The 11228-nt window shown below is 43.8% G+C and overlaps 1 protein-coding gene across 1 annotated transcript in view; it reads left to right on the forward strand.

The window, feature by feature from the left end:
* The window catches only part of adgrv1 (adhesion G protein-coupled receptor V1), a 60639-nt gene extending 49791 nt beyond the window's left edge, over nucleotides 1-10848 (forward strand). The window contains exons 90-96 of the mRNA XM_085908811.1: nucleotides 152-268; nucleotides 2158-2336; nucleotides 3768-3925; nucleotides 6012-6133; nucleotides 7467-7652; nucleotides 8915-9092; nucleotides 10700-10848. Coding sequence (XP_085764937.1) covers nucleotides 152-268; nucleotides 2158-2336; nucleotides 3768-3925; nucleotides 6012-6133; nucleotides 7467-7652; nucleotides 8915-9092; nucleotides 10700-10818 — 1059 coding nt within the window. The 3' untranslated portion in view covers nucleotides 10819-10848. The remainder of the gene's footprint in view (nucleotides 1-151; nucleotides 269-2157; nucleotides 2337-3767; nucleotides 3926-6011; nucleotides 6134-7466; nucleotides 7653-8914; nucleotides 9093-10699) is intronic.
* Nucleotides 10849-11228: the final 380 nt, after the last annotated feature.

Below are 11228 nucleotides of genomic sequence, written 5' to 3' on the forward strand. Positions count from 1 at the left end.
TTTCAAACTCTACTAGCTTAATGCTAACGCCATCTGAAATAGTCCCTACTTCTTCTATATTGCTTTATGCTGTGCGCTCCATTACTGTGACATCAGAAGTGTGCTTTTAAGATTATGACACACATATAATTTTGTTCTTTTGCTTTGACAGATTTGCTTCCTGGTGTCCACTTTCCGGGGCAGGGTGTTTTCAGAGGACAGTTGTGCAGCTCTGGCACTTTTCCTTCACTACTTCTACCTCAGTCAGTTCTTCTGGATGCTCATACAGGTAATATCAGGTGTCACTCGGTTTGCGGACACTTTTTATTTCGATCCTTTCAAAGGTCCAGTCTGTGCGTGTCTATAATAATAATAATTGAAATGGAATTGCTGATTTATCAGCCAAAACCTTTTCATTTTTTTATTGTCATTAAAGTCTTTTAATCATCTTTGCGGGGTCATTCAACGAGTATCGAGATGAAAGTAGACTAGAATGTTGCATAACTTGACCTTTAAATCTTGACTGGTACCGCTCAGCAACACCTCACCCAAGCGGCTCCTTGTGTGACACTGTCTGACCCCTTTTTTGAGAATGGGGTCATTGTTGTTGAATAGACAAATTCAGTGACTCTCAGATCTAGCCTGGAAAAATATTTTTTTTGTGTCATGTGTTCAGCTCACTAACAAACCAGACAAAAGCCCTTGAAGCTACAGAGGCTGCAATTAAGATACTACAGTATATCACAGACACTTTGATGGTAATTGAAGGTCTCACCACTTCTCTCAGGCAGACACTTCAAAAGCCCCCAGCTGCCGATACTAACAGGCGCCAGCAAACCAATTTCAAACCACAAGGAAATCAATACATTGGGTGGATTTATCTGTGCCAGCAGCTAATAGTCAGAAGGCAGCCAATATCTGGATCCGGACCGGATTTTGCTTGCTAGGCTCTAAAGCGGGGATCAAGGCTTGGGCTTTTAGGGAGGAAGCATATTGTGACATAACGGAGCTGCTCTATGCAAAAATGTTAGCTTGCTAGTTTGTCACACAAACACTGCAGTGTTTTGCCTTCATGTACGACGCTCATGTCCAGTCAGTGACCCGGGAGTTATTCACCCAAACAGTTGAGGCAACAAGTGGTAATTTAGCCTTAAAATAACAGCTTCATGTAATAAAGAAGTAGTGTCACGTCATTGCCGTGGCGACCCCTAACCACCTATAGACCTGCTTTTTCGGGACATTATGAAAACAGAATGAATAACTCGTTTTTAGTCCTTTTCAGCCTGCCTATTTCATGTGGCCATTAAATGTTTTTTTGAAAATCACATAACTTCCTTTGAAGTAATAGTTTACCGATGTAAACAAACAAAACTGTGAAAGTTGACATCTTGGTTGAATTGTAAGACCAAAGAGGCGTCACTGTATTTCTTCTTGGAGCCTGATAGAGGAATAACAGGACATATCATTTTCCTTGGGCACATCCTAACACTTCCCACAGACACAACTATCTGCAAATAAACACACTTGTCTAGCTAACCGCAAGCTAAACATTCTATTTTGCGTGTTCCGTTCCCAACTTCGACCTCCGCTATCAAAAGTCATTGAGTTCAACATCATCCATTTATTGTGACTGGACGGCTCCGGCCTGCTCTCATCCAAGGCAAAAAGCCCATCTTGCTGGTGACATTTCCCTATTGTTATTTTGTGACACACACTTGAGCTGTTACACAAGCAAAATGTGGTTTTGCGGGCCGCTCAGGCGTGTCCACGTGTGAGGCGCCGTCCGCCGGGCCGGGGATACTTGTTATACAATGTCGTTATGATTACGGCAGAGCAGAGGTTGCCGGAGGAAGAGGTCACCATCTCATAACCTCCTGTTGCGTCACACATAATTACCGTCTTTGCAAATGCGTTCACAGACAGATGGACAATCACAAACATCATCGGCTTTATAGGTGTCGTATAAAGGTTCATTACACTGAACAAAGAGCAGGGACGGTTCTTTGTGTCCCTCTGATTACGAGCGAGGCCCGAACACATTTCATTATCGGTAACTTTAACATCTGCAGATCTTCTGGATTAGAAAACACCGCCACCCAACCCGTTCACAAATGTCTCGGGCGGATCGAAACAATTTCGGTCATGTGATTAAGACATTTTCTCCACCTATCTCCCCAGGCGGTGAATTTCTGGCAGGTGCTCGTAATGAACGATGAGCACACGGAAAGCCGATATCTGCTCTACTTCCTGTTGGGCTGGGGGTTTCCTGCTTTCATTATCATCATCTTGGTCATCGTGTTGCTAGGAGGCTTCGACTGGACCATTCATGCCGTCTACGGACTGGTGTTTAGTGATGTGTGAGTGTGTTGTTTTTTTTGGGAAGTGACATAACTGGTTTTCTAAAGTACACACCTGATCTGGTGACATCATGTGAGGCGATGGCTCAACCAATCAAATGAATGAACCGAGTCAGTCAGTTTACATGCGTCGAAACTCGAGTCTTCGCCTCAGAGCTGGAAAACTCACTTCCGGCAAAACAAATTAGTAAAGCAAACCAAAAACAACCCTCGGTGTGTTTGTAGGTGTGAACTATAAATAACTGCTTTAACTTCTAGAAGTACAAAGAACGTTAATCCTTCAAAAATAATGAGCTTATGTGGAAAAACATACCTACACTCTACATACAAAAAAAATGTAAAGTAATATTTGTGCAAGTGGCTGGCAAACACTATTTCTAAAATTAGCTGGCGGCCCGAGGTGTGCCTGTTATCCTTGGGCCCGAGTGTGCACGGCAGCTTCCCGTGGGCGGGTATGTGGCCCTGAGACAGTGGGCGCATAGATCCGACATTTACAGATACAGAGGAGTATTCAGTGTGCCCAGGAAAAGTCAAGTTGGCCTTCCTCTTTTGCGGGAAAGAGGCAGCATTCATCATCGGAACCGTCAACCACTGGGATGCTGATATGATTCTCTGTCTTTCGTTTGCATTCGGACGACACAACGTTAGCTACACTTATTTCAAGAATCACATAACTTTGCCTTATTCCAAAGTACCCTTCATGCTATCAATCAAAACCAAACTTAAGGCTAGCAAATAACAGCTAATATGTGCTGATGAAAGCATGGTAACATTTGCTATTTCCCTCAAATGTTATTTTATTTACGTTCCTCAGACTGAAGGCTTTCAGCAAGATTTACCTTCAGAGATTTTTCACAAGAGTGAGCTCTCACTCAAGGCCACCACAGGACAAATATGAGCGAGCGTATTTATGCTCTCACAGTCCCACCTATGTGATGCAATTGTCTATTTTGGCATACCTCCTTCCATGTTATGGCTACATGGCTACATCCGAGCCAATTAGTTTCCTCTGTAGTCACTCCAGACTAAAGTCCTATCTGGATCCCGCACTCCCACCTGACTTGCAAAATAGACCGAGTCACATGAGTGTTTTGCTGCTTGCTCGCCACTTAGTTGAGTAATAGTGTGTGGATTTCCCCAGATTCAGCTGGGAAAAGTCATTATGTGATTAAACTGAGGCGAGGTGGCTGATGAAAACAATCTCATCAAAAGATCTGTTGGCAATAACGGACAAGAAACTATCCGATGACCATTTTCGGAGACGCGCATGCTCTTGGTTGACCTCATGAATCCAAAATTGAGCATAATAATGGTGATAAGCATTGAAAGCATTTTGTAGGGCAATACATTGAATGCCACAAGCAACATATTACCAGGGCGGTCGTGATGTTTGATGAGGGAAGTCCAAGTTGACTCGTCATATGTGTTTAGGTGCTTCATCCCGAACATCTATGCTGCTCTGTGCGCCGCTGTGCTGGTGCCGCTCATCTGCCTAGTCATCGTACTGGTGGTCATCTTTCACGCCTACAAAGTCTCCTACCAGTGGAAGGCATACGATGACATCTATCGCGGACGCGTAAACAGCACAGGTTTGTGACAAATCAATCTCCAAATGTGCAAGGTACAAGAGAGTGTCTTGTTTTTGGTAGGGGTGTGCTCACTTTTGTTGCCAGATGTTTAGACATGGTCATGGATGTGTGTAGAGTAGATTAGAATTTGGGATTTTTTCATTATAATTAGTTTTTATTTCATCATCAAAATATTTAAAAAATATTTATTTTGCAATACATTTGAATGCAAATCACATTTTGATCTAATTGATGGATTAATCAATAGAATAATCAATTCTCAAAATATTAAATTTTGAGTAAGCTCTATCTGTGCTTTGCGTTATTTTTTGGGATAGTTCATTTGCACGCTTATACAGTGACGACATTTTAGAAAAGAGTAACTTTTAAATTTTTGTCCCACAGATTAAAAAAATCTAAAATGTTGACAAAAATATGAGCTTTTTTGAGACACTTTTTGAATTGTAAAAAAACAACTAAACCATAAAAAAACATTTGTGCAATTCAACAAAGGTTTTGCTCCTGTGAAAAACAAAATGAACGTTTGAAGCCGACTTAGGCACAAGCAGGAATGTGTCGTTTCAACGCGGTTTGGAAAAACATCTCCCGATGTTTAACTTCAACCACAAAGTGATGAGATAATCTCGAGGCTAATCTGTGTGAGACTGCAGCAGCATGCGGGGCCGCACGTAGAAACTCAGAGACGGAACACGTGAAGACCGTTGACGTCACTAAAATGCTTGTTCTTGCACTTTCTGTTCAAAGCCAAATAGACCGATGGAGTGGGGAAAAAAAACAACAACCTCTGAACCTATGGATTAACTAACAATGGGCTCTATTTTAAGCAAAGCTTTATCAGAACACCCACTGGCTGCACAAGGTGTGTTTGCAAGACAAGATGTTCCTTCCAGCTGATTAAATATCTGGTATTGCGTTCTTATGCCCTCCGGTGTTCCCTCAGCGCACTTTGATCACTGATTGGCGGGGGAATGTTAGCACACGCAAACGAGATGGGCGAGGTTTGCTTGCAGAGCCTTTTTTTAAACATGACCTATACCGTGTTTGAATTATTGGATTCATATTCAGTTTTGTTAAAATTGCACGATGCCGCTCGAGGCCTTTGAAGGAAGGCCGCGAGGTTAAATCAGCACTCGTGCAAAGCCGCCGCAGGCGCTCCAGGCATTTCCTGCGTGTCTTTCAAGTGCAAAACAAAATGTTTTTGCAAAAACAGCGCTGCTGTGCCAGCGGGTCGGCCCGCACGACTTGCGTCGGTCGGCTCGAGACGGCCCGCTTGTTGTTACAGCTGGCGACCTCTGCGAGACGAGCCGCGTCAGCATCGGACGGTCGTTCCACCCGACTTTTGGTTGAACTCGCGCCGTCTTCTCGGTTGATCCTAGGTCGCAGCGGGACGTGGGCCCGATTCAATGTAAACTGTGCGGGGGTTTCAAGTGTTTATTTCTTATGTCAGCCAGACAGAACCTCACAGTATACTCAACCTCGGTGTCAGCCATTGACCTCACACACGTTCTGGTGAGGCAACAATATTTGACCTTTTTCAAAGAATATTGATGCGAACCGGCCACATGAGTACAAATCTGTACTTTTGCAGCCCGACCCCTACTTGGCTGTACTTCTGTAGAAGCAAGCGCAAGTTCCATCTCAGCTTTGGAATGTGCTTACATGGTTGGAAAACTCCAAAGTGGGAAGGGAGGAGGTCCAGATAGATGTTCCAAGAGAGACAAGGGAGCAGGAAAGTCCAAAAAAGACTGAGGCGGAGTCCCATCCGGTCCTGACGCAAGTGATGGTGTGGAAAGAGCCGGCCAGATAAGAGCGAAAGGAAGTTTGAAAGCGGGATACGCCGGTGGAAGTGGCACCTAAGTGAAATGTGTTTCAACCCTACTCGTCAAGTGAAGTGTGCACACGGACTCAAATTTTGCAAGGTCAATTTCAAATGCACCAGCTCACTACGTGCTCCACGAGGGCTTCACACGTTTTTACTCCCCATAGAAAGTCGCATTAGCAAAGCTTCAAATTGTTTTTTTATGTGTGTGAATTGCTTAGCTCAAAATGTCATCAAGATTTGTTGCTTTTTTTTAATGTCTTCCAGAGGTGCCGCTGATCCTCATCATGTTCCTGCTCATCTCTCTGGTGTGTTTGTGGGCCGGACTTCATATGGGCTACAAGCATATGTGGATGCTTGTCCTCTACATCATCTGCAATTTGCTGCTGGTGAGATCATCGGCAAACTTGCTTAGCTAATGTCTATTTATTTCATGTTTATTTAGCTGTTCACTTTATTTACTTGGGTTGTGAATGTAGGTTATGGTGACGGGTTTAAAGACTAATCACAAGGCAAACTGTGATTGCCCGGAGGAGGGTCCCGAGATTTCCAGAGGCCCTCAAACATCTCGTAAAAACAGATTTTTTTGATTTTGGAAGTTTGTCTGATGAAAGCTGCTCCATTTCACAGTGGTTGATTTTATTTTGTTTAAAAGTAGCATATTAATTGTCTTGGAAAGACCTTGCATCTTGGGAGAATCCTGGCCATTCACTAGAGAGAGAGAGAGAGAAATGATCCTCCCTGTTACCGCCTCGTCCAGTCCGACCGTTTGTTTTGGTTACAGCGGCGCCGACGTAATGCGCCTGTAAAAAAGTGTGGTAGCTCTCAGTGATATGCGGCACGTACGTGCAAAAGACAACAGTGTGGCACCAAAGTCAATCAACAATGATGTCAATGTTGAAATTCCGGACGGCAAATGTGATTCGGTGACATCGTGCAATTTTTTTCTTTTCTGGCCAATGGCGTAATCATGCGCCCTAAAGTCAAAGGTCATTACTTTCCGCTCTCGGAGCACTGCTGTGACATTCCTCTACTGAAACAATGTCATATTTTTTGAAGAAGCTTGAGGAGTTTCCAGCTTCTGTACACTTTCAAAACAGTCTTTCCAAGTAACAACTGCAGGCATGACCTTTACAGTGTGGTTGAAGCATTTCAAATATCAAATGGCATCCAGGCGCTACGTTTTATCCACGTCACCCACTTGTTTGCACTCGTCCTCTGTTTATACTCCATCACCTTTACATCTCTCATTTGTTCTGTTTGACCTTCTCCCGGCGCATGTTCTCTCCACTGATCAGGGCACACTTACATAACAGGTTGAAGCCTGTCGCTATTGGCTGCCCAGGCCGCTAATGATCTGTGCTTAAGCGCCCATGTCCCTTTTCATGTCCAACGAGCCTAACGTACAAACCTCGGCACAAGCTTTTCAGGCAGCAAGCACATGAAGGTATTGTGGATACTTTCACGCACATTCATACTTCTTTACTGTCACGGTTCGGAGACGGGTGTCGTGAAATACAAGATGGCCGTGCGGTATTTGGCGCCCCGGCGTTTCAGGGCTAATTCACATCCTGCCGCTGTTTGACCAGGAGGTTTTAATAATACTGCGGAAGTGGCGCAAACACAAATAGTAAGGCGCCAATGACGTCATGTCCCGTCCATGAAGTCATCTAATTAGTGTGACGTGTTAAAAAAATGAAGTCATTTTGTGTTTCTTTGCAGGGCATGCATGTGTTTGCAATCTACTTCTTCATGCACAACCTTCTGTGTTGTCCCGCAAAAGCCACGTACAATGTGGAAATGAGCGGCCACGACAGTCCGGACTCGGCCTATCAGGGAGCGGGCCCGACCACCGTCGGGGATGACATTAACAAATCGACACAGAACCTCATCAGCGCCATGGAGGAGGTAAAATGTTTTTGTGACATTTTGAGCCATTTTTAGCTTGCAAAAAAAAAAAAACTTCCTGTTGAATAACTCCCTTTTTAAAAGGTCAATCTATCATCAATTCATGAATGAGTAATACCGTTTGTCATCTCCTCCTTCATTTGGACAAAATCTACCACAAAATCAAGACGTGAGTCAGCCATTATCACCCCAAAATAAAAAGTGTGACGCTTGACTCACATGAATGCAGTCTTCCCCCTCCTTCATCTCCTTTATTCCCAGGCCCTCATTCCCTTGTCTGCAGGTGCCCATTCCCACTCCTCCTTCACATATTTCTCAGCTGAGTGCACCGTACATTTCTACCACAATCCCATTGACGTTACGTAACAAGAGTCATTATCCACTCATTTCACTCACGGCCTTAACAACCCGTCCGTCATGTCCTTGCGTTGGAGGCAGTGGACACATAAAAGCAAACATGGCTCTGTATCTTCAAGCCCCGTCCCTGGAGAATGCCCTATAAGGACGAGCGAGAGGTAGACGTCCCTCCACTCACGGGAATTTGCTAATCTTGTTTTATTCATGAGAGCACACTCCTGCCTCTGCGAGATTTAGCTCGAGAGCTATAAGAGCCCCGCACCGCCTGGTAAGACAATGAGTCGTACCTGCAGGTGTTTCTAAGTTGGAAGGGAAAATTGGTCACATGGGTGGAACGGACAATGAGGTGGATGGAGGAAGATGATCTGAGGGTGTGGCCATATGGAGGAGCGTTTAGATGGAAAGCCGTAAAAGTCAAGCTGAGTATTCTTTTGAATGAGGAGATTCTTGTCCAGCCCTCCCATTGATTGGGAACTAGTCCAGGGTGTGGTCTGACATTTTTTTCCGCCACTTCTTGGTATATATATATAGATTCAAGGATTCTTGGGAAAAAAACAAACAATTGTTCACATCTAAAAATAAACGGGCAAATCCAACCTTGGCTAAGTTATCACGTCTGTTTAGTCTTGCGCTTGAGTTACGAGCTGCTTATTTAACCCCCTAAAACGGCCATGTGACCTCCCTTTCACCCCGTGAACTCACTGTGGCCTTCGTGGTGCTTGAACGACGTGGACTCTGGCTGACCCGAAGCATGACGTCACCACTGACACTGTGTGTGTGAAAGTATTACGATGATGGGAGTGGGCCTTCTATTTTCTTCAATGTTGAATCACTGAGCGAGGAAAAGTTTCTGCCAAATAGCGACCATTTTACAAAAACACACCTGATGGTTTTTCTCGGACCAGGTTTCTGCAGATTGGGAGCATCCGCCGCTGAGGACCAGTACTCAGCCCACAAGCGCTTTCAAGCCCAGTCCGGAGATGGGATCGTACCCCGCCGAGGGCGGCTTCATTAACACCGACTTGATCATGGCCGACGACGAGTCCCAGGAATTTGACGACTTCATATTTGCCTTAAAAACTGGTATGGACGCCTCCAAAAGCGCTGATGAGTGCAAGAGCATGATTTTTTGAATCCATCTCGGGCGGCGGCCATGTTGCCGCTCACTGTCGACCCGCTCGCCAGTGACATCACAGTTGCTCGGCGCTCAGATCACCTGTTTTTTCAAGCCATGTTATTTTATTTGCGGTTTGTCCAAGTCACGACAGAATTGCCGCCTGCTCTTGCGCAACCGATTGCCACGGCGCCATACAGTTATAGTGAACAAACTGGTTTCACCTCTCTGTTTTTATTTTTTAATTTATATGAATTTTTTTTTACAGCTGTATCACACAACAGTACTATATAACATAGCTGTCATTTAGCAACAGTACATGGAGGCAATTTTCGAGACATACAAATAAAACTTCACATGCCGTTCCTTCTAATTCTTCGAATCCCTTCGCTGTTCATTGACCTATATATGCTTCTCCTACTGTCAGACAAGACATCACCTCGTCAGTCAACATACTTTCCATTTGAGTCATACGCACGCACATTTGTTAATTAAGGGAGCAACACCCACACACCTCATATTTAACCGGCGGCAAAAATAGACTTCAATGGGAATCGCAAGGGCGGAATCATGTTTGTATTAAAAAAAAAAAAAATGACCGTTATTTCTCAGAAGGGGGTGATACATATTTCACATCTTACCGTAACTTTTCGAGTGAGTTGACCTCTACATCTCACGCTGACTTTTTTTATAAGACATATTGTACGTTCCTCACTAAATATCCCTTCAAGTAACTGATTCCAAGTTTTGGACATCTCGTCTGTTATAATCGTTCTCACCAAACGGAGCAGGATTCTATCGGAAGTGATCGCTGAAAACATGTTTGGATTGCTCGAAATGTTTAATTGAAGCGCTTGGGTTTTGCACGTGTGTCTCATACTCTAGAATTCCAAGAGAATTTCTTAATTTCTTCCAAAACGATACAAATTTGAGCTGTGGTGACTTGACGACCCCCTCCGCCACACGTTACACTGAACTTTTCACCCGTTTCACGACAAGCGGAGCGAAGCAGTCAGCTGTAAAAAGTTATTGTCTAATCACAATTACATAAGAGGGCGAGGTCAAAATCCTGTGCGGTGGTAATGAAGGCTCTTCACACACTTCATTTGCTTGGGAACATTTTAAACACGCTCGTCTCGTCCTCGTGTGCTAAAACTGAGGGCTGATCATTAACGTGTTGCTTTTACTGTGAAAGCAAAGCATTTTCTTATCATCCCCGACTGAAGTGCAAACGCACGGCAGGCATAGAGCGGGAAGGTTTCACTCATATTCATGCTTAAAGAATGCTTCGAATTCTTATTTCTCATTTTGGCTACTCATATTTTGATCTTGGGCTGCTTCGTTAGTTCAGGACCTGGACGACTTGTTGTGACGGATGGAACTGTGATTTCTAAAGTACTCAAGTATACTATAGTCTGCTCTTCATCATCATGTGTGTCAAAGACATCTGATAAAGCCGAGATAAAATCACTTATGTCATACATAAAAAAAGATGAAAGCTGAGAATGATTCAATATACCGTCACTTGAGTGTAACACTACTAAGAAGCGTGGGTGGGTGTTTTTATTTTTTTCAGGGAGCGGGCTTGACATGAGCGACAATGAGTCCATCCCAGGCAGCCACGACGGCGGTAGCATGAGCAGCTCCCAAATCGTGGAGCTGCGAAGGATCCCCATCGCCGACACACATCTCTAACACCGCAACACAGTATTTTCAGACGAGGACACGTATTTGCACTAAAATGTTTTTGGTTTTTTTGATGATAGAAGATTTTCAGAACAACTTTGATATGATTTGTACTGCTTTTATATGGATGTATGAACCTGTATCTGAATGTTTCACTAAATTAATGGATGCAGTTTTGAGTGGATGTTTTCGTAGCGACCTACTAAATGTGATAGAGCTCGTCTAACATTGTTAAGAAATCTTATTCCATTTTACATATGGCTGTTTTTTGGTATGAATTTTATACGATTCGAAATTCGTACAGAACTGTGCTTCTTGTTACTTGTTACTGAAAAAACCAGCACCAAACCACCCAATAATGTGATTTGTTCTGCTCAATCATGAATAGTACACTCCATTTTTATTTGTTTCAAGCATGT

The sequence above is a fragment of the Syngnathus leptorhynchus genome, chromosome 4 (genome assembly GCF_054491065.1).
Source record: "Syngnathus leptorhynchus isolate UIUO chromosome 4, UIUO_Slep, whole genome shotgun sequence".
Classification (NCBI taxonomy): domain Eukaryota; kingdom Metazoa; phylum Chordata; class Actinopteri; order Syngnathiformes; family Syngnathidae; genus Syngnathus; species Syngnathus leptorhynchus.